Here is a 27,451-nt window from a genome sequence, read left to right as displayed (position 1 = left end):
ATGTCACGTGACCCTCTAACCAATGACAATCAAATATTGTCTGAGAACCCGGGAGACCACAACTCCCATGGTTCATTGCTACATTCTTCCTGCCACACTTCCCTTCTTCTGCCCCACCCCCAACAGCTTTGCCAGCTCTTCCTGGCCAGAGGAAGGCTTAACCAAAGAGCTCGAATCACATAACATCCTGCCTTGGAAGGGACCCACAAGGGTCGCCCAGTCCAACTCCTGGCCCTGTGCAGGACAGCACAGCCATCCCACCGTGTGCCTGAGAGCGTTGTCCAAACGCTCCTTGAGCTCTGGCAGCCTTGGGGCCGTGACCACTGCCCTGGGCAGCCCATTCCAGTGCCCGACCACCCTCCGGGGAAAGCACCAGGGCAGTTGAAGTCTCCACGAGAAGCAGGGACTGTGACCTGGAGGCTGCTTCAAGCTGCCTGTAGAGGTCTCCTCCCCATCTTGCTCCTGCTCAGGAGGCCTGGAGCAAACCCCCACAGCAGTGTGCCCATTCCCAGCCTGCCCGCCCTTTGATCCTGACCCATCAACTCCTGAGTGGCTCGCCATCCCCCCCAAGACAGAGGTCGAGACCTTCCGAGTGTCACCTCCCTGAGATCTACGGATGTCGTCTCCCTGGGCTCCTGCGAGGCCCCGCATGTGGTTGCCAGCGCATTCTTCCCTCTCCCTTATGGGCCCTGTCCAATGCAGCCCCAGGGCAGCCCGGAGGAGCCCTGTCTGGGGCTGCGCTGGGGTGACCGGGGACACGGTGGGCTCACTGGGAGCAGCCTTCCAAAGCCCCAGAGCGGCAGGATGGTGCCCAGGCTCTGCTCAGGGCTACTTTGGGCGTGGGGCCGTCTGCGCGAGTCCTGCACGGGACCCATGTGTCCTGGCTGCCACGCCAAAGGGCTGCTTCCCCAGGCGAAGGGGACAGGGGAGTGACCCTGCGTGAGAGCCTGCACCTCTGGCAGTGACTCAGGCCCGGGGTGCCCTTTGGGTGCCCTTGGTGCCCTTTGGGCCTTGCTGGATCTGCTTGCTGCCATTTGCTGGGGCCACCCTGCACTCCCTCCCCATTGCAGGCAGACACAGGCAGGTGTTGGAATAAAATCTTTTCTTCCGTAACCAGAAGAAAACTGTTAACTATATCTATGGAACGGCAGAGGGGGTCAGACAGAAATGCACACAAATCAGCAGGATTGGCAAAAATGTCCGCTTTATTAGAGGACAGACAGCTCATATGCTGCCTGCGACACACAGACATGTGGTTCTTCCCCAGGTTACATTGGATACATAAGGCAAACATACTGTGGTGTACAGTACTAATTGGATATCAGCAGGTGTCCATAAGCCTTGTTTTCCTGCCAGAACAACTCCTCCTTCACCTTGGCACAAGGCCTGCGCCATAGAAGTGGCGCAGTATTTTTTACTCTCTGCACCCAGCCATGCCAAGGGGAAGGTCTCAGAAATGCAACTGAAATTGTTCACACAATTTCTGTCCACCGACATCTACGTCTACATCTATCTCTACATCTTCCCTACATCTCTATCTACATCTTCCCCACATAAACACCCTCCCTCCCTCCCGCTGGGATAGATCCCCAAACGATCTATCCCTCCAACTGGCATAGATCCCCAAACGATCTATGCCTCAACCTGGGATAGGTCCCCAAACGACCTATCCCTCAAACAGGGATAGGTCCCCAAACGACCTATCCCTTTAACAGGCCTAAGCCAATCTTCCTGCCCCAGCCCCGGCTGCGGGAGCCTTGATCTTGATGGCAGGCCCTGGCTCAGAGCCCCCCTTCCTCTTCGCCCCGCGCCTTTCCAGCTTGGTGTCGCCGCGGTCCGTGGGCGCGGGGACGCTGCTGCCACCATCCTGGCTGGTCCCTGCAGCCCCCGGGGAGGAAGCCAAGTGCCCCTGAGTCCCCTGCGGCAGGACCTTCCCACTCAGCAGAGCGCGGCTGGTTGGAGTCACCCCAGGCTCCCTGGTGGCTTGGAGCTGGGGTGCGGCTGAGTGGCTGGCGGTGGTGTGCCTGGGCGGGGAGGTGTCCTCCTCCATGGCGACATCGCTGGCCAGCGAGAGGTCGCAGCCTCTGGGGGCGTCCTCCTCCATGGGGACGTCGCTGGCCAGCGAGAGGTCGCAGCCGCGGGCGGTGTCCTCCTCCATGGGGACGTCGGTGGCCAGTGAGAGGTCGCAGCCGCGGGGGGCGTCCTCCTCCATGGAGACGTCACTGGCCAGGCTGATGTTAAGTGCCGGGGTGACGTCCACATCCATGGGGGTGCTCCCGTCTGGGGGGCTGCCACTGCCCAGGGGTGTCCCGGAGGGGTTGGCTGAGCTGGCAGGGCTGCGCTGGCTGTGCCGCGCTGCTGGGACCGGGGCCACTGCTCTCCCCTGATGGTGGTAGGGCTGCAGTTGACCCTGGGGGGCACGTTGGTCTGCCCCAGCCAGGGGCTTCCCACTGCCCTGGGGCCCCCCCCGGGCAGTGTTGGATGGAACAGCAACGCCAGGGCTGCTTGCCAGTGGGGCTGGTGGAGGCAGGTTGGCTGAGCCTGTGAGAAAGAGCAAAGCCTGGAAGTCACATCCCGAGCTGGGGCCGTCAGGCGCTTGGAGGACTGAGGAGGAGGAGGAGGAGGAGGGCGAGGTGCAGGGGAGGAAGGGCTGTGAATGTCCCCACCGTGCACTGCGGGGCTTTCGGGGTCAGGCTCTGTCCTCACCTTTGGTGCCGGAGCTTTGGGGGGAGCGGAAGAGCTGCACGAGCCGGGTCAGGGCTGATCTCCAGCTCACAGAGCGGCGCCACAGAGCTGACAGGGCCATGGTCCGTCACGCTCGGTGGCCGGTCGCTTCTGTTGACTGGACACAGGTCTGGATGCTCCTCTTGGAGCGTCTCCAGGGATGGAATGTCGGGCCTCCCATTGTGTCATAGAGACAGCAGTAATGCTGGGGCTTCCCTGAGGTGCTGTTCAAGGCACGAACCCCACTCTGACACGAACAAGTGCCAGAGCAGAATTACCGTTTATTCAAACTGCCCAGGTTTAAATACCACACCTGAACATGTCACGTGACCCTCTAACCAATGACAATCAAATATTGTCTGAGAACCCGGGAGACCACAACTCCCATGGTTCATTGCTACATTCTTCCTGCCACATCTCCCTCCTCTTTTTATTAACAAGTTGAGAAACACTATGTTTTTAACATTCTTATTAGAACCAATCTTATTTCAACTAATTATAAAAAACAGGGCCTATCGTCACAAGGCCTTTATTGAACTGTTGACAACTTTATTGGTTCGTGCAATATTCAAGCAATCTCAAATTACCCAGGGTTTGTAGGTGTGGATAACCTTTTATCTGAGGGTGACTTTGTGTAATGGCATCATCTTTATTTAAAAGGGAAATGTGTTGGGTTGTAGATGTTGTGTCTGAGGTGGTGTTGTCTGAAGTAGTGTTTAAGATGTCTTGCTATAAAGTGTACTTGCTTTCACACACACATACATGCGTCCACTCAACTTTCTCATTCATACTCTGGTGGCCACCGTTTCATTCTCTCCTTACACATGCACTCTTAAACCCTTTATTGTGTTTGACTCATGGAGTTTTGGTTCTGTATTGGTTACTGTTTATGTGTTTCTTTTGGTTCTGCCTTGGTTACTGTTTATATGTTTCTTTTGGTTCTGTTGTATCATTTACTGCTTCTTTGTGATTCTCCCTGTTTTAAGGAAATGTTAATGTAGATTTACACACATAGGGAACAGACCCATATCTCTTTTCCCCCTTTTTTTTTTTTTTTTTCTCCCCACTGTGTGATGTGTTTACTATTGTTGGTCGTGTTTCTTCTAATCCAAATCCTTCACTTATTTCTTCTGGTGGTTGCTCCTGTTGTGGTGGAGGGCTAATATAAGGCCTGACACATCTAGAAGGGACCCATTGTAATTTGGTACCCTTGGATACACAGGCATATCCCCTTCCCCATGTTATGAGATCTACTGGTCCTGACCATTGCCCAGATATTAGATCTTTGATCATAACTGGTGGTTTGGAAGATGAAAGTATTTGAGTTTTCTGTTGGCGTTCATACCTGCTATGGTCTGTATCATCACAGTTTAAGAAATTTAGAACATATGACGCTTTCCGTAAGCGTTCCTGGGGGCTATATACCGACTCCCCTCTTTTTTGTCTTTGAAGCATTTCTTTTAGTGTACGGTGAGCTCTTTCTACAATCGCTTGTCCTGTGGGTGAATGCGGTATACCTATGGAATGGAGCATTCCCCAATCTGTGAGAAATGTTTTGATTTTTTCAGAACAATGAGCAGGGCCATTGTCGGTTTTTATGGTTTTTGGAATTCCTAGGATTGCGAAACAACTGAGCCAGTGTCTGATAACGTCTTTGGCTTTTTCTCCCGTGTGTGCTGTTGCATTAATGTATCTGGAATACATGTCTACTGTAACATGGACATATTTTAGTTTACCGAATTCAGCTATATGTGTAAGGTCTGTCTGCCAGATTTCATTGGCTGTTATGCCCCTGGGATTAACCCCTTCCTTAGCTGGCATGGGGGTAATTCGCTGGCAGTCAGAGCATGACATAATTATGTCTCTGGTCTGGTTTATTGTAATTTGGAATTGTCTCTTTAATGAACGTGCATTTTGGTGGAAGAACTGGTGTGAGACTTTAGCCTGTTCCAGAATTTTGGGAACTGTAGTTGCCATAGCAGTTGCATCAGCTTTTTGATTGCCCTCTGCTATGGGTCCTGGAAGTTCTGTGTGTGACCGAGTGTGCATTATGTAAAAATCAAATTTTCTGTGGTTGATAAGAAACCATATGGTACGAATTTCTGTAAATAAGTGAGGATTAGTGACATCTCGAAGGAAGGAGGCTTCGAGACGTGAGACCAACCCTGCTGCATAGTGAGAATCTGTGACAACATTCATAGGTTGATCATGGAACAATTCAAATGCCATGCGGATAGCTGCTAGTTCTAAAACCTGTACAGAACCTTGGTCCAAGGTTTGTACCTTATTGTCCCATTGTCCTGTGGCAGGGTTCTTCCATGTCACGATGGCTTTTTTCGATCGTCCAGATGCATCAGTGAAGACTGTGACTCCATTTACTGGTCGTAGTTTGCAGCGACGCGTGGCCATCAGGGGTAGATTTCCTATTTCCGCCCAGAGTTTATGTTTCGGGAAGTGAATGGAAATATTACCGTGGAAGTCCGCTAATGCAGTCTGAAACCCAGCGTCCTCTGCAAGAAGCCAGTCTAAGTTGTCTTTTGTGGCTGGAATGTAGATCGTCTCAGGATCCCTTCCATCCATCTCCTGCAGATGTCCTCTACCTTTCATAATGAGCTTAGCAAGCATGTCATTAACGGTCCAAACAGTCTTAGGTGGAGAGTGGGGAAGAAATAACCATTCTAGAATTCTCAAAGGGTCAGATTCTGCCTGATCCCATTGGAAAAGGACAGCAAAAGGTTGGAACTTGCTGGATATGATGGCGAGGCGAATGTGCAGGTCAGGGGGTTGTCGTCTGCTTTGCCTGTTTTCGACAGCTTGGGAGCATACTTCCAGAGCTTGTTTTGCTTCTGGGGTTAGGGATCGAATAGATGTGAGAGTTGGGTCGCCTTTAAGTAGCTCGAAGAGGGGGTGCAATTCCTCTGTTGTGATGCCCAAGACAGGCCTCAGCCAGTTAATGGCTCCTAAAAGCCCTTGCAAATCATTCAGGGTCATAGTGTCCGTTACTTTGAAAGTCACTGGTTGTGGCATGATTTCCTGGTGAGTGATCCTCCATCCGAGGTAGGTCCAAGGTTGGGTGCGTTGAATTTTTTCTGGGGCAAGCTGCAGACCTGCTTTTTGGATGGCGTCAGTTAAGGCAGTCAAGGTGGATTGTAGTTCAGTCCCGTGTTTTGCTGCTATCAGGATGTTTGATATTCCTGTCTTTGCCTCCCATTCTAATTGTTCAATTTGGGTATAGGTCAATTTATGCATGTTTGTGTTTTGAGTAGATCTAGAGGTGTGTATTGCTGTATGTTGCAACTTTGTGGAGCATCTTTGGGCTTGTGTTGTGTGAAGGTTTTGTTTGTTTTGCTTTCTCAAGGCTCTTGCAGTGACTGTGTATAAAGAGTTATGTGTTTCTGCAGTTGAAATTGTAACTGGTTGTTTGTTTGCTACTTGTTTAAGTTTGGCTTTCCATGTTGTGTATGGCATCTTGTCTAACAGCATTTTAAAATAGTGAGAAGTAAATACTTGATTTGGGGCCCCTCTTATTATTATTCTTACCCTCTGTAACACAAAAGAACTTTTTATAATAGCAGATCATCTGTCAATTAGTAAAGTTGTCCTTCTGTGACTTAGAAAATTAAACATGGTAGTTGATAGCTGTATGTCTACTGTGTTTTGCAATGCTACCTCTAGGTTGTTGGTTCTGTCAGGAGGTGGATGGTGTTGTCCCAGCTGAAATTCTCGCAGTACAAAACCAACCACTGTCATTGCCAGCAACGCCGTCAGTACACGTGCTGTCCACTTCAACGTTGGTAGCTTTGACTTTGCTGATGGTCTGGGCTTGGGTAGGCAGATGTTCTGTGTGCTTTCCCAGTCTACATCTTCTTCCTCGAGCTGAAGTAGTAGCCGTAGCCATGTTTGCTGTTCTTCCTCTTTTGCAGGATTCAAAACTGCTTGTCCTTTTTCTGGTTCTCTTGTCTCACTGAGTTCAGTTTGCCACAGCTCAGCTAAGCTTTCTAGGGAGTCAATATCTCTTCTTCCTCCTCCATCAGGCCATCTTCGGCATAGAAGCTGTTCTGAGGCTGGTGAGGGCTGTGGGTTGGTTTCTGGGTAGGAGAGCCACAGTGATGCTTTAACTGTTGTGCATTTGTTGTGAGTTGGTTGAACTGGTGGTGACGGAAGAGGCACTTTCACTTCCGCCTCACGGCCGGAGTAAGCTTGCTGCATCCATGTTGCTGCGTGGTTGTTCTGCAGCGGTCTCATGGCCGCTGCGCAGCCAAAGGGTGTTAGTGGAGCGCCCTGGCTAAAGGGAGCTAGCAGATTCTCTTCTGTGTCCTCTATAGACTCGCTGTCTATTTGTCCGTCACAGTCATCCTCCCCCCTTCCCGGCGAAATGCCTGAACCTGGGGGTGGCGGCTTCACTTCCGGCACACGGCAGGGGCAACATGGCGGTGCCTCCGGTGCCACTCTCCTTCTGCACATTGACTGTGCAACCACCGTGTCACGGTCGCCCCGTAACGGTCCAGGGGTCGGCGCTGCTCTGTAATGGTCCTCGGCTCCAACAGCACTGCTTGCTGCTCTGTATGGCATGGTCTCAGCTGCAGCCATGGGCGCTGGCATAAAGCCAGCATCCCCCCCGGCTGCCATGCTCATGCTGCCAGCCCCCAAGCCATGCTCCTTCACACCACACGCTGCCACTGCACTGTTCCCCCCAAGGGCTCCCCCTCCCCCTCATCCCCCCTGACCAACGTGCATTCCCCCCCTGCCCCACTCGGTCGGTGGGGGGGCTGGGGTTGAAGGGGGGGGGGTTGAGGGGAAAGGAGTGAAGGGGGGGGAAGTCCACTCTCCCCGGTGCATTTGCCTTTCTGTAGTGCTTATTCAAGGCTATCATAATGTCTTTCCATGTAGCCAAATTCTTGAGGGCGTCTGTTTTTCCCTCACTGGCTTTTTCAATAATTTTGTTCCCTATTTTCCTCCAAGATGACACTTGACAAGGTCCAGTCAGAGGGAATGCAGGTTCAGGCAACGAAATCCAATATAACAAGTCCCATAACTTACTTTCTTCTATGGTTGTTCTTGTAAAAGTTGAGAGACAGCTTCTGCTGTTTGTTTGATTTTTGGAGTAATTCCCTCCTGACGGGTAAACCACCCTCCCATATTCACCAATTTTTGGTTACCTCTGTGCGGAAGCTCTGTTGTCCTTTCTTCTGGTCCTTTTTTCTTCCTTTTTTGTTCCTTTTTGCAGAGGTAACCCAGCGCGCTGAATTCTTTCTTTTCTTCCTTTTGGTTTTGGCGATATGGACACCCCCGGACAGGTTCCCCAGAGCTTCTGCTCCTGGTTGCCGGTAACCTGCTGAAGACCCTGTTCGGGCTCCATTTGAGGTGCTGTTCAAGGCACGAACCCCACTCTGACACGAACAAGAGCCAGAGCAGAAATACCATTTATTCAAACTGCCTAGGTTTAAATACCACGCCTGAACATGTCACGTGACCCTCTAACCAATGACAATCAAATATTGTCTGAGAACCCGGGAGACCACAACTCCCATGGTTCATTGCTACATTCTTCCTGCCACACTTCCCTTCTTCTGCCCCACCCCCAACAGCTTTGCCAGCTCTTCCTGGCCAGAGGAAGGCTTAACCAAAGAGCTCGAATCACATAACATCCTGCCTTGGAAGGGACCCACAAGGGTCGCCCAGTCCAACTCCTGGCCCTGTGCAGGACAGCACAGCCATCCCACCGTGTGCCTGAGAGCGTTGTCCAAACGCTCCTTGAGCTCTGGCAGCCTTGTGGCCGTGACCACTGCCCTGGGCAGCCCGTTCCAGTGCCCGACCACCCTCCGGGGAAAGCACCAGGGCAGTTGAAGTCTCCACGAGAAGCAGGGACTGTGACCTGGAGGCTGCTTCAAGCTGCCTGTAGAGGTCTCCTCCCCATCTTGCTCCTGCTCAGGAGGCCTGGAGCAAACCCCCACAGCAGTGTGCCCATTCCCAGCCTGCCCGCCCTTTGATCCTGACCCATCAACTCCTGAGTGGCTCGCCATCCCCCCCAAGACAGAGGTCGAGACCTTCCGAGTGTCACCTCCCCGAGATCTACGGATGTCGTCTCCCTGGGCTCCTGTGAGGCCCCGCATGTGGTTGCCAGCGCATTCTTCCCTCTCCCTTATGGGCCCTGTCCAATGCAGCCCCAGGGCAGCCCGGAGGAGCCCTGTCTGGGGCTGCGCTGGGGTGACCGGGGACACGGTGGGCTCACTGGGAGCAGCCTTCCAAAGCCCCAGAGCGGCAGGATGGTGCCCAGGCTCTGCTCAGGGCTGCTTTGGGCGTGGGGCCGTCTGCGCGAGTCCTGCACGGGACCCATGTGTCCTGGCTGCCACGCCAAAGGGCTGCTTCCCCAGGCGAAGGGGACAGGGGAGTGACCCTGCGTGAGAGCCTGCACCTCTGGCAGTGACTCAGGCCCGGGGTGCCCTTTGGGTGCCCTTGGTGCCCTTTGGGCCTTGCTGGATCTGCTTGCTGCCATTTGCTGGGGCCACCCTGCACTCCCTCCCCATTGCAGGCAGACACAGGCAGGTGTTGGAATAAAATCTTTTCTTCCGTAACCAGAAGAAAACTGTTAACTATATCTACGGAACGGCGGAGGGGGTCAGACAGAAATGCACACAAATCAACAGGATTGGCAAAAATGTCCGCTTTATTAGAGGACAGACAGCTCATATGCTGCCTGCGACACACAGACATGTGGTTCTTCCCCAGGTTACATTGGATACATAAGGCAAACATACTGTGGTGTACAGTACTAATTGGATATCAGCAGGTGTCCATAAGCCTTGTTTTCCTGCCAGAACAACTCCTCCTTCACCTTGGCACAAGGCCTGCGCCATAGAAGTGGCGCAGTATTTTTTACTCTCTGCACCCAGCCATGCCAAGGGGAAGGTCTCAGAAATGCAACTGAAATTGTTCACACAATTTCTGTCCACCGACATCTACGTCTACATCTATCTCTACATCTTCCCTACATCTCTATCTACATCTTCCCCACATAAACACCCTCCCTCCCTCCCGCTGGGATAGATCCCCAAACGATCTATCCCTCCAACTGGCATAGATCCCCAAACGATCTATGCCTCAACCTGGGATAGGTCCCCAAACGACCTATCCCTCAAACAGGGATAGGTCCCCAAACGACCTATCCCTTTAACAGGCCTAAGCCAATCTTCCTGCCCCAGCCCCGGCTGCGGGAGCCTTGATCTTGATGGCAGGCCCTGGCTCAGAGCCCCCCTTCCTCTTCGCCCCCCGCCTTTCCAGCTTGGCGTCTCCACTGTTCGTGGGCGCGGGGACGCTGCTGCCACCATCCTGGCTGGTCCCTGCAGCCCCCGGGGAGGAAACCAAGTGCCCCTGAGTCCCCTGCGGCAGGACCTTCCCACTCAGCAGAGCGCGGCTGGTTGGAGTCACCCCAGGCTCCCTGGTGGCTTGGAGCTGGGGTGCGGCTGAGTGGCTGGCGGTGGTGTGCCTGGGCGGGGAGGTGTCCTCCTCCATGGCGACATCGCTGGCCAGCGAGAGGTCGCAGCCTCGGGGGGCGTCCTCCTCCATGGAGACGTCGCTGGCCAGCGAGAGGTCACAGCCGCGGGCGGTGTCCTCCTCCATGGGGACGTCGGTGGCCAGTGAGAGGTCGCAGCCGCGGGGGGCGTCCTCCTCCATGGAGACGTCACTGGCCAGGCTGATGTTAAGTGCCGGGGTGACGTCCACATCCATGGGGGTGCTCCCGTCTGGGGGGCTGCCACTGCCCAGGGGTGTCCCGGAGGGGTTGGCTGAGCTGGCAGGGCTGCGCTGGCTGTGCCACGCTGCTGGGACCGGGGCCACTGCTCTCCCCTGATGGTGGTAGGGCTGCAGTTGACCCTGGGGGGCACGTTGGTCTGCCCCAGCCAGGGGCTTCCCACTGCCCTGGGGCCCCCCCCGGGCAGTGTTGGATGTTACAGCAACGCCAGGGCTGCTTGCCAGTGGGGCTGGTGGAGGCAGGTTGGCTGAGCCTGTGAGAAAGAGCAAAGCCTGGAAGTCACATCCCGAGCTGGGGCCATCAGGCGCTGAGAGGACTGAGGAGGAGGAGGAGGAGGGCGAGGTGCAGGGGAGGAAGGGCTGTGAATGTCCCCACCGTGCACTGCGGGGCTTTCGGGGTCAGGCTCTGTCCTCACCTTTGGTGCCGGAGCTTTGGGGGGAGCGGAAGAGCTGCACGAGCCGGGTCAGGGCTGATCTCCAGCTCACAGAGCGGCGCCACAGAGCTGACAGGGCCATGGTCAGTCACGCTCGGTGGCCGGTCGCTTCTGTTGACTGGACACAGGTCTGGATGCTCCTCTTGGAGCGTCTCCAGGGATGGAATGTCGGGCCTCCCATTGTGTCATAGAGACAGCAGTAATGCTGGGGCTTCCCTGAGGTGCTGTTCAAGGCACGAACCCCACTCTGACACGAACAAGTGCCAGAGCAGAATTACCGTTTATTCAAACTGCCCAGGTTTAAATACCACGCCTGAACATGTCACGTGACCCTCTAACCAATGACAATCAAATATTGTCTGAGAACCCGGGAGACCACAACTCCCATGGTTCATTGCTACATTCTTCCTGCCACATCTCCCTCCTCTTTTTATTAACAAGTTGAGAAACACTATGTTTTTAACATTCTTATTAGAACCAATCTTATTTCAACTAATTATAAAAAACAGGGCCTATCGTCACAAGGCCTTTATTGAACTGTTGACAACTTTATTGGTTCGTGCAATATTCAAGCAATCTCAAATTACCCAGGGTTTGTAGGTGTGGATAACCTTTTATCTGAGGGTGACTTTGTGTAATGGCATCATCTTTATTTAAAAGGGAAATGTGTTGGGTTGTAGATGTTGTGTCTGAGGTGGTGTTGTCTGAAGTAGTGTTTAAGATGTCTTGCTATAAAGTGTACTTGCTTTCACACACATATACATGCGTCCACTCAACTTTCTCATTCATACTCCGGTGGCCACCGTTTCATTCTCTCCTTACAATGCACTCTTAAACCCTTTATTGTGTTTGACTCATGGAGTTTTGATTCTGTATTGGTTACTGTTTATGTGTTTCTTTTGGTTCTGCATTGGTTACTGTTTATATGTTTCTTTTGGTTCTGTTGTATCATTTACTGCTTCTTTGTGATTATCCCTGTTTTAAGGAAATGTTAATGTAGATTTACACACATAGGGAACAGACCCATATCTCTTTTCCCCCTTTTTTTTTTTTTTTTTCTCCCCACTGTGTGATGTGTTTACTATTGTTGGTCGTGTTTCTTCTAATCCAAATCCTTCACTTATTTCTTCTGGTGGTTGCTCCTGTTGTGGTGGAGGGCTAATATAAGGCCTGACACATCTAGAAGGGACCCATTGTAATTTGGTACCCTTGGATACACAGGCATATCCCCTTCCCCATGTTATGAGATCTACTGGTCCTGACCATTGCCCAGATATTAGATCTTTGATCATAACTGGTGGTTTGGAAGATGAAAGTATTTGAGTTTTCTGTTGGCGTTCATACCTGCTATGGTCTGTATCATCACAGTTTAAGAAATTTAGAACATATGACGCTTTCCGTAAGCGTTCCTGGGGGCTATATACCGACTCCCCTCTTTTTTGTCTTTGAAGCATTTCTTTTAGTGTACGGTGAGCTCTTTCTACAATCGCTTGTCCTGTGGGTGAATGCGGTATACCTATGGAATGGAGCATTCCCCAATCTGTGAGAAATGTTTTGATTTTTTCAGAACAATAAGCAGGGCCATTGTCGGTTTTTATGGTTTTTGGAATTCCTAGGATTGCGAAACAACTGAGCCAGTGTCTGATAACGTCTTTGGCTTTTTCTCCCGTGTGTGCTGTTGCATTAATGTATCTGGAATACATGTCTACTGTAACATGGACATATTTTAGTTTACCGAATTCAGCTATATGTGTAAGGTCTGTCTGCCAGATTTCATTGGCTGTTATGCCCCTGGGATTAACCCCTTCCTTAGCTGGCATGGGGGTAATTCGCTGGCAGTCAGAGCATGACATAATTATGTCTCTGGTCTGGTTTATTGTAATTTGGAATTGTCTCTTTAATGAACGTGCATTTTGGTGGAAGAACTGGTGTGAGACTTTAGCCTGTTCCAGAATTTTGGGAACTGTAGTTGCCATAGCAGTTGCATCAGCTTTTTGATTGCCCTCTGCTATGGGTCCTGGAAGTTCTGTGTGTGACCGAGTGTGCATTATGTAAAAATCAAATTTTCTGTGGTTGATAAGAAACCATATGGTACGAATTTCTGTAAATAAGTGAGGATTAGTGACATCTCGAAGGAAGGAGGCTTCGAGACGTGAGACCAACCCTGCTGCATAGTGAGAATCTGTGACAACATTCATAGGTTGATCATGGAACAATTCAAATGCCATGCGGATAGCTGCTAGTTCTAAAACCTGTACAGAACCTTGGTCCAAGGTTTGTACCTTATTGTCCCATTGTCCTGTGGCAGGGTTCTTCCATGTCACGATGGCTTTTTTCGATCGTCCAGATGCATCAGTGAAGACTGTGACTCCATTTACTGGTCGTAGTTTGCAGCGACGCGTGGCCATCAGGGGTAGATTTCCTATTTCCGCCCAGAGTTTATGTTTCGGGAAGTGAATGGAAATATTACCGTGGAAGTCCGCTAATGCAGTCTGAAACCCAGCGTCCTCTGCAAGAAGCCAGTCTAAGTTGTCTTTTGTGGCTGGAATGTAGATCGTCTCAGGATCCCTTCCATCCATCTCCTGCAGATGTCCTCTACCTTTCATAATGAGCTTAGCAAGCATGTCATTAACGGTCCAAACAGTCTTAGGTGGAGAGTGGGGAAGAAATAACCATTCTAGAATTCTCAAAGGGTCAGATTCTGCCTGATCCCATTGGAAAAGGACAGCAAAAGGTTGGAACTTGCTGGATATGATGGCGAGGCGAATGTGCAGGTCAGGGGGTTGTCGTCTGCTTTGCCTGTTTTCGACAGCTTGGGAGCATACTTCCAGAGCTTGTTTTGCTTCTGGGGTTAGGGATCGAATAGATGTGAGAGTTGGGTCGCCTTTAAGTAGCTCGAAGAGGGGGTGCAATTCCTCTGTTGTGATGCCCAAGACAGGCCTCAGCCAGTTAATGGCTCCTAAAAGCCCTTGCAAATCATTCAGGGTCATAGTGTCCGTTACTTTGAAAGTCACTGGTTGTGGCATGATTTCCTGGTGAGTGATCCTCCATCCGAGGTAGGTCCAAGGTTGGGTGCGTTGAATTTTTTCTGGGGCAAGCTGCAGACCTGCTTTTTGGATGGCGTCAGTTAAGGCAGTCAAGGTGGATTGTAGTTCAGTCCCGTGTTTTGCTGCTATCAGGATGTTTGATATTCCTGTCTTTGCCTCCCATTCTAATTGTTCAATTTGGGTATAGGTCAATTTATGCATGTTTGTGTTTTGAGTAGATCTAGAGGTGTGTATTGCTGTATGTTGCAACTTTGTGGAGCATCTTTGGGCTTGTGTTGTGTGAAGGTTTTGTTTGTTTTGCTTTCTCAAGGCTCTTGCAGTGACTGTGTATAAAGAGTTATGTGTTTCTGCAGTTGAAATTGTAACTGGTTGTTTGTTTGCTACTTGTTTAAGTTTGGCTTTCCATGTTGTGTATGGCATCTTGTCTAACAGCATTTTAAAATAGTGAGAAGTAAATACTTGATTTGGGGCCCCTCTTATTATTATTCTTACCCTCTGTAACACAAAAGAACTTTTTATAATAGCAGATCATCTGTCAATTAGTAAAGTTGTCCTTCTGTGACTTAGAAAATTAAACATGGTAGTTGATAGCTGTATGTCTACTGTGTTTTGCAATGCTACCTCTAGGTTGTTGGTTCTGTCAGGAGGTGGATGGTGTTGTCCCAGCTGAAATTCTCGCAGTACAAAACCAACCACTGTCATTGCCAGCAACGCCGTCAGTACACGTGCTGTCCACTTCAACGTTGGTAGCTTTGACTTTGCTGATGGTCTGGGCTTGGGTAGGCAGATGTTCTGTGTGCTTTCCCAGTCTACATCTTCTTCCTCGAGCTGAAGTAGTAGCCGTAGCCATGTTTGCTGTTCTTCCTCTTTTGCAGGATTCAAAACTGCTTGTCCTTTTTCTGGTTCTCTTGTCTCACTGAGTTCAGTTTGCCACAGCTCAGCTAAGCTTTCTAGGGAGTCAATATCTCTTCTTCCTCCTCCATCAGGCCATCTTCGGCATAGAAGCTGTTCTGAGGCTGGTGAGGGCTGTGGGTTGGTTTCTGGGTAGGAGAGCCACAGTGATGCTTTAACTGTTGTGCATTTGTTGTGAGTTGGTTGAACTGGTGGTGACGGAAGAGGCACTTTCACTTCCGCCTCACGGCCGGAGTAAGCTTGCTGCATCCATGTTGCTGCGTGGTTGTTCTGCAGCGGTCTCATGGCCGCTGCGCAGCCAAAGGGTGTTAGTGGAGCGCCCTGGCTAAAGGGAGCTAGCAGATTCTCTTCTGTGTCCTCTATAGACTCGCTGTCTATTTGTCCGTCACAGTCATCCTCCCCCCTTCCCGGCGAAATGCCTGAACCTGGGGGTGGCGGCTTCACTTCCGGCACACGGCAGGGGCAACATGGCAGTGCCTCCGGTGCCACTCTCCTTCTGCACATTGACTGTGCAACCACCGTGTCACGGTCGCCCCGTAACGGTCCAGGGGTCGGCGCTGCTCTGTAATGGTCCTCGGCTCCAACAGCACTGCTTGCTGCTCTGTATGGCATGGTCTCAGCTGCAGCCATGGGCGCTGGCATAAAGCCAGCATCCCCCCCGGCTGCCATGCTCATGCTGCCAGCCCCCAAGCCATGCTCCTTCACACCACACGCTGCCACTGCACTGTTCCCCCCAAGGGCTCCCCCTCCCCCTCATCCCCCCTGACCAACGTGCATTCCCCCCCTGCCCCACTCGGTCGGTGGGGGGGCTGGGGTTGAAGGGGAGGGGGTTGAGGGGAAAGGAGTGAAGGGGGGGGAAGTCCACTCTCCCCGGTGCATTTGCCTTTCTGTAGTGCTTATTCAAGGCTATCATAATGTCTTTCCATGTAGCCAAATTCTTGAGGGCGTCTGTTTTTCCCTCACTGGCTTTTTCAATAATTTTGTTCCCTATTTTCCTCCAAGATGACACTTGACAAGGTCCAGTCAGAGGGAATGCAGGTTCAGGCAACGAAATCCAATATAACAAGTCCCATAACTTACTTTCTTCTATGGTTGTTCTTGTAAAAGTTGAGAGACAGCTTCTGCTGTTTGTTTGATTTTTGGAGTAATTCCCTCCTGACGGGTAAACCACCCTCCCATATTCACCAATTTTTGGTTACCTCTGTGCGGAAGCTCTGTTGTCCTTTCTTCTGGTCCTTTTTTCTTCCTTTTTTGTTCCTTTTTGCAGAGGTAACCCAGCGCGCTGAATTCTTTCTTTTCTTCCTTTTGGTTTTGGCGATATGGACACCCCCGGACAGGTTCCCCAGAGCTTCTGCTCCTGGTTGCCGGTAACCTGCTGAAGACCCTGTTCGGGCTCCATTTGAGGTGCTGTTCAAGGCACGAACCCCACTCTGACACGAACAAGAGCCAGAGCAGAAATACCATTTATTCAAACTGCCTAGGTTTAAATACCACGCCTGAACATGTCACGTGACCCTCTAACCAATGACAATCAAATATTGTCTGAGAACCCGGGAGACCACAACTCCCATGGTTCATTGCTACATTCTTCCTGCCACACTTCCCTTCTTCTGCCCCACCCCCAACAGCTTTGCCAGCTCTTCCTGGCCAGAGGAAGGCTTAACCAAAGAGCTCGAATCACATAACATCCTGCCTTGGAAGGGACCCACAAGGGTCGCCCAGTCCAACTCCTGGCCCTGTGCAGGACAGCACAGCCATCCCACCGTGTGCCTGAGAGCGTTGTCCAAACGCTCCTTGAGCTCTGGCAGCCTTGGGGCCGTGACCACTGCCCTGGGCAGCCCGTTCCAGTGCCCGACCACCCTCCGGGGAAAGCACCAGGGCAGTTGAAGTCTCCACGAGAAGCAGGGACTGTGACCTGGAGGCTGCTTCAAGCTGCCTGTAGAGGTCTCCTCCCCATCTTGCTCCTGCTCAGGAGGCCTGGAGCAAACCCCCACAGCAGTGTGCCCATTCCCAGCCTGCCCGCCCTTTGATCCTGACCCATCAACTCCTGAGTGGCTCGCCATCCCCCCCAAGACAGAGGTCGAGACCTTCCGAGTGTCACCTCCCCGAGATCTACGGATGTCGTCTCCCTGGGCTCCTGTGAGGCCCCGCATGTGGTTGCCAGCGCATTCTTCCCTCTCCCTTATGGGCCCTGTCCAATGCAGCCCCAGGGCAGCCCGGAGGAGCCCTGTCTGGGGCTGCGCTGGGGTGACCGGGGACACGGTGGGCTCACTGGGAGCAGCCTTCCAAAGCCCCAGAGCGGCAGGATGGTGCCCAGGCTCTGCTCAGGGCTGCTTTGGGCGTGGGGCCGTCTGCGCGAGTCCTGCACGGGACCCATGTGTCCTGGCTGCCACGCCAAAGGGCTGCTTCCCCAGGCGAAGGGGACAGGGGAGTGACCCTGCGTGAGAGCCTGCACCTCTGGCAGTGACTCAGGCCCGGGGTGCCCTTTGGGTGCCCTTGGTGCCCTTTGGGCCTTGCTGGATCTGCTTGCTGCCATTTGCTGGGGCCACCCTGCACTCCCTCCCCATTGCAGGCAGACACAGGCAGGTGTTGGAATAAAATCTTTTCTTCCGTAACCAGAAGAAAACTGTTAACTATATCTACGGAACGGCGGAGGGGGTCAGACAGAAATGCACACAAATCAACAGGATTGGCAAAAATGTCCGCTTTATTAGAGGACAGACAGCTCATATGCTGCCTGCGACACACAGACATGTGGTTCTTCCCCAGGTTACATTGGATACATAAGGCAAACATACTGTGGTGTACAGTACTAATTGGATATCAGCAGGTGTCCATAAGCCTTGTTTTCCTGCCAGAACAACTCCTCCTTCACCTAGGCACAAGGCCTGCGCCATAGAAGTGGCGCAGTATTTTTTACTCTCTGCACCCAGCCATGCCAAGGGGAAGGTCTCAGAAATGCAACTGAAATTGTTCACACAATTTCTGTCCACCGACATCTACGTCTACATCTATCTCTACATCTTCCCTACATCTCTATCTACATCTTCCCCACATAAACACCCTCCCTCCCTCCCGCTGGGATAGATCCCCAAACGATCTATCCCTCCAACTGGCATAGATCCCCAAACGATCTATGCCTCAACCTGGGATAGGTCCCCAAACGACCTATCCCTCAAACAGGGATAGGTCCCCAAACGACCTATCCCTTTAACAGGCCTAAGCCAATCTTCCTGCCCCAGCCCCGGCTGCGGGAGCCTTGATCTTGATGGCAGGCCCTGGCTCAGAGCCCCCCTTCCTCTTCGCCCCGCGCCTTTCCAGCTTGGTGTCGCCGCGGTCCGTGGGCGCGGGGACGCTGCTGCCACCATCCTGGCTGGTCCCTGCAGCCCCCGGGGAGGAAGCCAAGTGCCCCTGAGTCCCCTGCGGCAGGACCTTCCCACTCAGCAGAGCGCGGCTGGTTGGAGTCACCCCAGGCTCCCTGGTGGCTTGGAGCTGGGGTGCGGCTGAGTGGCTGGCGGTGGTGTGCCTGGGCGGGGAGGTGTCCTCCTCCATGGCGACATCGCTGGCCAGCGAGAGGTCGCAGCCTCGGGGGGCGTCCTCCTCCATGGAGACGTCGCTGGCCAGCGAGAGGTCGCAGCCGCGGGCGGTGTCCTCCTCCATGGGGACGTCGGTGGCCAGTGAGAGGTCGCAGCCGCGGGGGGCGTCCTCCTCCATGGAGACGTCACTGGCCAGGCTGATGTTAAGTGCCGGGGTGACGTCCACATCCATGGGGGTGCTCCCGTCTGGGGGGCTGCCACTGCCCAGGGGTGTCCCGGAGGGGTTGGCTGAGCTGGCAGGGCTGCGCTGGCTGTGCCGCGCTGCTGGGACCGGGGCCACTGCTCTCCCCTGATGGTGGTAGGGCTGCAGTTGACCCTGGGGGGCACGTTGGTCTGCCCCAGCCAGGGGCTTCCCACTGCCCTGGGGCCCCCCCCGGGCAGTGTTGGATGTTACAGCAACGCCAGGGCTGCTTGCCAGTGGGGCTGGTGGAGGCAGGTTGGCTGAGCCTGTGAGAAAGAGCAAAGCCTGGAAGTCACATCCCGAGCTGGGGCCATCAGGCGCTGAGAGGACTGAGGAGGAGGAGGAGGAGGGCGAGGTGCAGGGGAGGAAGGGCTGTGAATGTCCCCACCGTGCACTGCGGGGCTTTCGGGGTCAGGCTCTGTCCTCACCTTTGGTGCCGGAGCTTTGGGGGGAGCGGAAGAGCTGCACGAGCCGGGTCAGGGCTGATCTCCAGCTCACAGAGCGGCGCCACAGAGCTGACAGGGCCATGGTCAGTCACGCTCGGTGGCCGGTCGCTTCTGTTGACTGGACACAGGTCTGGATGCTCCTCTTGGAGCGTCTCCAGGGATGGAATGTCGGGCCTCCCATTGTGTCATAGAGACAGCAGTAATGCTGGGGCTTCCCTGAGGTGCTGTTCAAGGCACGAACCCCACTCTGACACGAACAAGTGCCAGAGCAGAATTACCGTTTATTCAAACTGCCCAGGTTTAAATACCACGCCTGAACATGTCACGTGACCCTCTAACCAATGACAATCAAATATTGTCTGAGAACCCGGGAGACCACAACTCCCATGGTTCATTGCTACATTCTTCCTGCCACATCTCCCTCCTCTTTTTATTAACAAGTTGAGAAACACTATGTTTTTAACATTCTTATTAGAACCAATCTTATTTCAACTAATTATAAAAAACAGGGCCTATCGTCACAAGGCCTTTATTGAACTGTTGACAACTTTATTGGTTCGTGCAATATTCAAGCAATCTCAAATTACCCAGGGTTTGTAGGTGTGGATAACCTTTTATCTGAGGGTGACTTTGTGTAATGGCATCATCTTTATTTAAAAGGGAAATGTGTTGGGTTGTAGATGTTGTGTCTGAGGTGGTGTTGTCTGAAGTAGTGTTTAAGATGTCTTGCTATAAAGTGTACTTGCTTTCACACACATATACATGCGTCCACTCAACTTTCTCATTCATACTCCGGTGGCCACCGTTTCATTCTCTCCTTACAATGCACTCTTAAACCCTTTATTGTGTTTGACTCATGGAGTTTTGATTCTGTATTGGTTACTGTTTATGTGTTTCTTTTGGTTCTGCATTGGTTACTGTTTATATGTTTCTTTTGGTTCTGTTGTATCATTTACTGCTTCTTTGTGATTCTCCCTGTTTTAAGGAAATGTTAATGTAGATTTACACACATAGGGAACAGACCCATATCTCTTTTCCCCCTTTTTTTTTTTTTTTTTCTCCCCACTGTGTGATGTGTTTACTATTGTTGGTCGTGTTTCTTCTAATCCAAATCCTTCACTTATTTCTTCTGGTGGTTGCTCCTGTTGTGGTGGAGGGCTAATATAAGGCCTGACACATCTAGAAGGGACCCATTGTAATTTGGTACCCTTGGATACACAGGCATATCCCCTTCCCCATGTTATGAGATCTACTGGTCCTGACCATTGCCCAGATATTAGATCTTTGATCATAACTGGTGGTTTGGAAGATGAAAGTATTTGAGTTTTCTGTTGGCGTTCATACCTGCTATGGTCTGTATCATCACAGTTTAAGAAATTTAGAACATATGACGCTTTCCGTAAGCGTTCCTGGGGGCTATATACCGACTCCCCTCTTTTTTGTCTTTGAAGCATTTCTTTTAGTGTACGGTGAGCTCTTTCTACAATCGCTTGTCCTGTGGGTGAATGCGGTATACCTATGGAATGGAGCATTCCCCAATCTGTGAGAAATGTTTTGATTTTTTCAGAACAATAAACAGGGCCATTGTCGGTTTTTATGGTTTTTGGAATTCCTAGGATTGCGAAACAACTGAGCCAGTGTCTGATAACGTCTTTGGCTTTTTCTCCCGTGTGTGCTGTTGCATTAATGTATCTGGAATACATGTCTACTGTAACATGGACATATTTTAGTTTACCGAATTCAGCTATATGTGTAAGGTCTGTCTGCCAGATTTCATTGGCTGTTATGCCCCTGGGATTAACCCCTTCCTTAGCTGGCATGGGGGTAATTCGCTGGCAGTCAGAGCATGACATAATTATGTCTCTGGTCTGGTTTATTGTAATTTGGAATTGTCTCTTTAATGAACGTGCATTTTGGTGGAAGAACTGGTGTGAGACTTTAGCCTGTTCCAGAATTTTGGGAACTGTAGTTGCCATAGCAGTTGCATCAGCTTTTTGATTGCCCTCTGCTATGGGTCCTGGAAGTTCTGTGTGTGACCGAGTGTGCATTATGTAAAAATCAAATTTTCTGTGGTTGATAAGAAACCATATGGTACGAATTTCTGTAAATAAGTGAGGATTAGTGACATCTCGAAGGAAGGAGGCTTCGAGACGTGAGACCAACCCTGCTGCATAGTGAGAATCTGTGACAACATTCATAGGTTGATCATGGAACAATTCAAATGCCATGCGGATAGCTGCTAGTTCTAAAACCTGTACAGAACCTTGGTCCAAGGTTTGTACCTTATTGTCCCATTGTCCTGTGGCAGGGTTCTTCCATGTCACGATGGCTTTTTTCGATCGTCCAGATGCATCAGTGAAGACTGTGACTCCATTTACTGGTCGTAGTTTGCAGCGACGCGTGGCCATCAGGGGTAGATTTCCTATTTCCGCCCAGAGTTTATGTTTCGGGAAGTGAATGGAAATATTACCGTGGAAGTCCGCTAATGCAGTCTGAAACCCAGCGTCCTCTGCAAGAAGCCAGTCTAAGTTGTCTTTTGTGGCTGGAATGTAGATCGTCTCAGGATCCCTTCCATCCATCTCCTGCAGATGTCCTCTACCTTTCATAATGAGCTTAGCAAGCATGTCATTAACGGTCCAAACAGTCTTAGGTGGAGAGTGGGGAAGAAATAACCATTCTAGAATTCTCAAAGGGTCAGATTCTGCCTGATCCCATTGGAAAAGGACAGCAAAAGGTTGGAACTTGCTGGATATGATGGCGAGGCGAATGTGCAGGTCAGGGGGTTGTCGTCTGCTTTGCCTGTTTTCGACAGCTTGGGAGCATACTTCCAGAGCTTGTTTTGCTTCTGGGGTTAGGGATCGAATAGATGTGAGAGTTGGGTCACCTTTAAGTAGCTCGAAGAGGGGGTGCAATTCCTCTGTTGTGATGCCCAAGACAGGCCTCAGCCAGTTAATGGCTCCTAAAAGCCCTTGCAAATCATTCAGGGTCATAGTGTCCGTTACTTTGAAAGTCACTGGTTGTGGCATGATTTCCTGGTGAGTGATCCTCCATCCGAGGTAGGTCCAAGGTTGGGTGCGTTGAATTTTTTCTGGGGCAAGCTGCAGACCTGCTTTTTGGATGGCGTCAGTTAAGGCAGTCAAGGTGGATTGTAGTTCAGTCCCGTGTTTTGCTGCTATCAGGATGTTTGATATTCCTGTCTTTGCCTCCCATTCTAATTGTTCAATTTGGGTATAGGTCAATTTATGCATGTTTGTGTTTTGAGTAGATCTAGAGGTGTGTATTGCTGTATGTTGCAACTTTGTGGAGCATCTTTGGGCTTGTGTTGTGTGAAGGTTTTGTTTGTTTTGCTTTCTCAAGGCTCTTGCAGTGACTGTGTATAAAGAGTTATGTGTTTCTGCAGTTGAAATTGTAACTGGTTGTTTGTTTGCTACTTGTTTAAGTTTGGCTTTCCATGTTGTGTATGGCATCTTGTCTAACAGCATTTTAAAATAGTGAGAAGTAAATACTTGATTTGGGGCCCCTCTTATTATTATTCTTACCCTCTGTAACACAAAAGAACTTTTTATAATAGCAGATCATCTGTCAATTAGTAAAGTTGCCCTTCTGTGACTTAGAAAATTAAACATGGTAGTTGATAGCTGTATGTCTGCTGTGTTTTGCAATGCTACCTCTAGGTTGTTGGTTCTGTCAGGAGGTGGATGGTGTTGTCCCAGCTGAAATTCTCGCAGTACAAAACCAACAACTGTCATTGCCAGCAACGCAGTCAGTACACGTGCTGTCCACTTCAACGTTGGTAGCTTTGACTTTGCTGATGGTCTGGGCTTGGGTAGGCAGATGTTCTGTGTGCTTTCCCAGTCTACATCTTCTTCCTCGAGCTGAAGTAGTAGCTGTAGCCATGTTTGCTGTTCTTCCTCTTTTGCAGGATTCAAAACTGCTTGTCCTTTTTCTGGTTCTCTTGTCTCACTGAATTCAGTTTGCCACAGCTCAGCTAAGCTTTCTAGGGAGTCAATATCTCTTCTTCCTCCTCCATCAGGCCATCTTCGGCATAGAAGCTGTTCTGAGGCTGGTGAGGGCTGTGGGTTGGTTTCTGGGTAGGAGAGCCACAGTGATGCTTTAACTGTTGTGCATTTGTTGTGAGTTGGTTGAACTGGTGGTGACGGAAGAGGCACTTTCACTTCCGCCTCACGGCCGGAGTAAGCTTGCTGCGTCCATGTTGCTGCGTGGTTGTTCTGCAGCGGTCTCATGGCCGCTGCGCAGCCAAAGGGTGTTAGTGGAGCGCCCTGGCTAAAGGGAGCTAGCAGATTCTCTTCTGTGTCCTCTATAGACTCGCTGTCTATTTGTCCGTCACAGTCATCCTCCCCCCTTCCCGGCGAAATGCCTGAACCTGGGGGTGGCGGCTTCACTTCCGGCACACGGCAGGGGCAACATGGCGGTGCCTCCGGTGCCACTCTCCTTCTGCACGTTGACTGTGCAACCACCGTGTCACGGTCGCCCCGTAACGGTCCAGGGGTCGGCGCTGCTCTGTAATGGTCCTCGGCTCCAGCAGCACTGCTTGCTGCTCTGTATGGCATGGTCTCAGCTGCAGCCATGGGCGCTGGCATAAAGCCAGCATCCCCCCCGGCTGCCATGCTCATGCTGCCAGCCCCCAAGCCATGCTCCTTCACACCACACGCTGCCACTGCACTGTTCCCCCCAAGGGCTCCCCCTCCCCCCCATCCCCCCTGACCAACGTGCATTCCCCCCCTGCCCCACTCGGTCGGTGGGGGCGCTGGGGTTGAAGGGGGGGGGGTTGAGGGGAAAGGAGTGAAGGGGGGGGAAGTCCACTCTCCCGGGTGCATTTGCCTTTCTGTAGTGCTTATTCAAGGCTATCATAATGTCTTTCCATGTAGACAAATTCTTGAGGGCGTCTGTTTTTCCCTCACTGGCTTTTTCAATAATTTTGTTCCCTATTTTCCTCCAAGATGACACTTGACAAGGTCCAGTCAGAGGTAATGCAGGTTCAGGCAACGAAATCCAATATAACAAGTCCCATAACTTACTTTCTTCTATGGTTGTTCTTGTAAAAGTTGAGAGACAGCTTCTGCTGTTTGTTTGATTTTTGGAGTAATTCCCTCCTGACAGGTAAACCACCCTCCCATATTCGCCAATTTTTGGTTACCTCTGTGCGGAAGCTCTATTGTCCTTTCTTCTGGTCCTTTTTTCTTCCTTTTTTGTTCCTTTTTGCAGAGGTAACCCAGCGCGCTGAATTCTTTCTTTTCTTCCTTTTGGTTTTGGCGATATGGACACCCCCGGACAGGTTCCCCAGAGCTTCTGCTCCTGGTTGCCGGTAACCTGCTGAAGACCCTGTTCGGGCTCCATTTGAGGTGCTGTTCAAGGCACGAACCCCACTCTGACACGAACAAGTGCCAGAGCAGAAATACCATTTATTCAAACTGCCCAGGTTTAAATACCACGCCTGAACATGTCACGTGACCCTCTAACCAATGACAATCAAATATTGTCTGAGAACCCGGGAGACCACAACTCCCATGGTTCATTGCTACATTCTTCCTGCCACACTTCCCTTCTTCTGCCCCACCCCCAACAGCTCTGCCAGCTCTTCCTGGGCAGAGGAAGGCTTAACCAAAGAGCTCGAATCACATAACATCCTGCCTTGGAAGGGACCCACAAGGGTCGCCCAGTCCAACTCCTGGCCCTGTGCAGGACAGCACAGCCATCCCACCGTGTGCCTGAGAGCGTTGTCCAAACGCTCCTTGAGCTCTGGCAGCCTTGGGGCCATGACCACTGCCCTGGGCAGCCCGTTCCAGTGCCCGACCACCCTCCGGGGAAAGCACCAGGGCAGTTGAAGTCTCCACGAGAAGCAGGGACTGTGACCTGGAGGCTGCTTCAAGCTGCCTGTAGAGGTCTCCTCCCCATCTTGCTCCTGCTCAGGAGGCCTGGAGCAAACCCCCACAGCAGTGTGCCCATTCCCAGCCTGCCCGCCCTTTGATCCTGACCCATCAACTCCTGAGTGGCTCGCCATCCCCCCCAAGACAGAGGTCGAGACCTTCCGAGTGTCACCTCCCTGAGATCTACGGATGTCGTCTCCCTGGGCTCCTGTGAGGCCCCGCATGTGGTTGCCAGCGCATTCTTCCCTCTCCCTTATGGGCCCTGTCCAATGCAGCCCCAGGGCAGCCTGGAGGAGCCCTGTCTGGGGCTGCGCTGGGGTGACCGGGGACACAGTGGGCTCACTGGGAGCAGCCTTCCAAAGCCCCAGAGCGGCAGGATGGTGCCCAGGCTCTGCTCAGGGCTGCTTTGGGCGTGGGGCCGTCTGCGCGAGTCCTGCACGGGACCCATGTGTCCTGGCTGCCACGCCAAAGGGCTGCTTCCCCAGGCGAAGGGGACAGGGGAGTGACCCTGCGTGAGAGCCTGCACCTCTGGCAGTGACTCAGGCCCGGGGTGCCCTTTGGGTGCCCTTGGTGCCCTTTGGGCCTTGCTGGATCTGCTTGCTGCCATTTGCTGGGGCCACCCTGCACTCCCTCCCCATTCCAGGCAGACACAGGCAGGTGTTGGAATAAAATCTTTTCTTCCGTAACCAGAAGAAAACTGTTAACTATATCTACGGAACGGCGGAGGGGGTCAGACAGAAATGCACACAAATCAACAGGATTGGCAAAAATGTCCACTTTATTAGAGGACAGACAGCTCATATGCTGCCTGCGACACACAGACATGTGGTTCTTCCCCAGGTTACATTGGATACATAAGGCAAACATACTGTGGTGTACAGTACTAATTGGATATCAGCAGGTGTCCATAAGCCTTGTTTTCCTGCCAGAACAACTCCTCCTTCACCTTGGCACAAGGCCTGCGCCATAGAAGTGGCGCAGTATTTTTTACTCTCTGCACCCAGCCATGCCAAGGGGAAGGTCTCAGAAATGCAACTGAAATTGTTCACACAATTTCTGTCCACCGACATCTACGTCTACATCTATCTCTACATCTTCCCTACATCTCTATCTACATCTTCCCCACATAAACACCCTCCCTCCCTCCCGCTGGGATAGATCCCCAAACGATCTATCCCTCCAACTGGCATAGATCCCCAAACGATCTATGCCTCAACCTGGGATAGGTCCCCAAACGACCTATCCCTCAAACAGGGATAGGTCCCCAAACGACCTATCCCTTTAACAGGCCTAAGCCAATCTTCCTGCCCCAGCCCCGGCTGCGGGAGCCTTGATCTTGATGGCAGGCCCTGGCTCAGAGCCCCCCTTCCTCTTCGCCCCCCGCCTTTCCAGCTTGGCGTCTCCACTGTTCGTGGGTGCGGGGACGCTGCTGCCACCATCCTGGCTGGTCCCTGCAGCCCCCGGGGAGGAAGCCAAGTGCCCCTGAGTCCCCTGCGGCAGGACCTTCCCACTCAGCAGAGCGCGGCTGGTTGGAGTCACCCCAGGCTCCCTGGTGGCTTGGAGCTGGGGTGCGGCTGAGTGGCTGGCGGTGGTGTGCCTGGGCGGGGAGGTGTCCTCCTCCATGGCGACATCGCTGGCCAGCGAGAGGTCGCAGCCTCGGGGGGCGTCCTCCTCCATGGAGACGTCGCTGGCCAGCGAGAGGTCGCAGCCGCGGGCGGTGTCCTCCTCCATGGGGACGTCGGTGGCCAGTGAGAGGTCGCAGCCGCGGGGGGCGTCCTCCTCCATGGAGACGTCACTGGCCAGGCTGATGTTAAGTGCCGGGGTGACGTCCACATCCATGGGGGTGCTCCCGTCTGGGGGGCTGCCACTGCCCAGGGGTGTCCCGGAGGGGTTGGCTGAGCTGGCAGGGCTGCGCTGGCTGTGCCGCGCTGCTGGGACCGGGGCCACTGCTCTCCCCTGATGGTGGTAGGGCTGCAGTTGACCCTGGGGGGCACGTTGGTCTGCCCCAGCCAGGGGCTTCCCACTGCCCTGGGGCCCCCCCTGGGCATTGTTGGATGGAACAGGAACGCCAGGGCTGCTTGCCAGTGGGGCTGGTGGAGGCAGGTTGGCTGAGCCTGTGAGAAAGAGCAAAGCCTGGAAGTCACATCCCGAGCTGGGGCCATCAGGCGCTGAGAGGACTGAGGAGGAGGAGGAGGAGGGCGAGGTGCAGGGGAGGAAGGGCTGTGAATGTCCCCACCGTGCACTGCGGGGCTTTCGGGGTCAGGCTCTGTCCTCACCTTTGGTGCCGGAGCTTTGGGGGGAGCGGAAGAGCTGCACGAGCCGGGTCAGGGCTGATTTCCAGCTCACAGAGCGGCGCCACAGAGCTGACAGGGCCATGGTCAGTCACGCTCGGTGGCCGGTCGCTTCTGTTGACTGGACACAGGTGTGGATGCTCCTCTTGGAGCGTCTCCAGGGATGGAATGTCGGGCCTCCCA

The 27,451-nt window shown here is 52.4% G+C and overlaps 1 protein-coding gene across 1 annotated transcript; it reads right to left on the bottom strand.

The window, feature by feature from the left end:
* Positions 1-1,127: 1,127 nt before the first annotated feature.
* LOC135408032 (uncharacterized) lies at positions 1,128-27,370 on the bottom strand. The gene is made up of 3 exons (XM_064643401.1): positions 27,254-27,370; positions 26,575-27,091; positions 1,128-1,137 (listed from the first exon to the last, which is right to left on the bottom strand). Exons 1-3 carry the CDS (start codon positions 27,351-27,353, stop codon positions 1,128-1,130), a joined length of 627 nt encoding a protein of 208 aa, XP_064499471.1. The 5' UTR covers positions 27,354-27,370.
* Positions 27,371-27,451: the final 81 nt, after the last annotated feature.

This window comes from Pseudopipra pipra, unplaced genomic scaffold (assembly GCF_036250125.1).
Source record: "Pseudopipra pipra isolate bDixPip1 unplaced genomic scaffold, bDixPip1.hap1 HAP1_SCAFFOLD_130, whole genome shotgun sequence".
NCBI classification, from domain to species: domain Eukaryota; kingdom Metazoa; phylum Chordata; class Aves; order Passeriformes; family Pipridae; genus Pseudopipra; species Pseudopipra pipra.
This window is presented reverse-complemented; position numbering and strand designations above follow the sequence as displayed.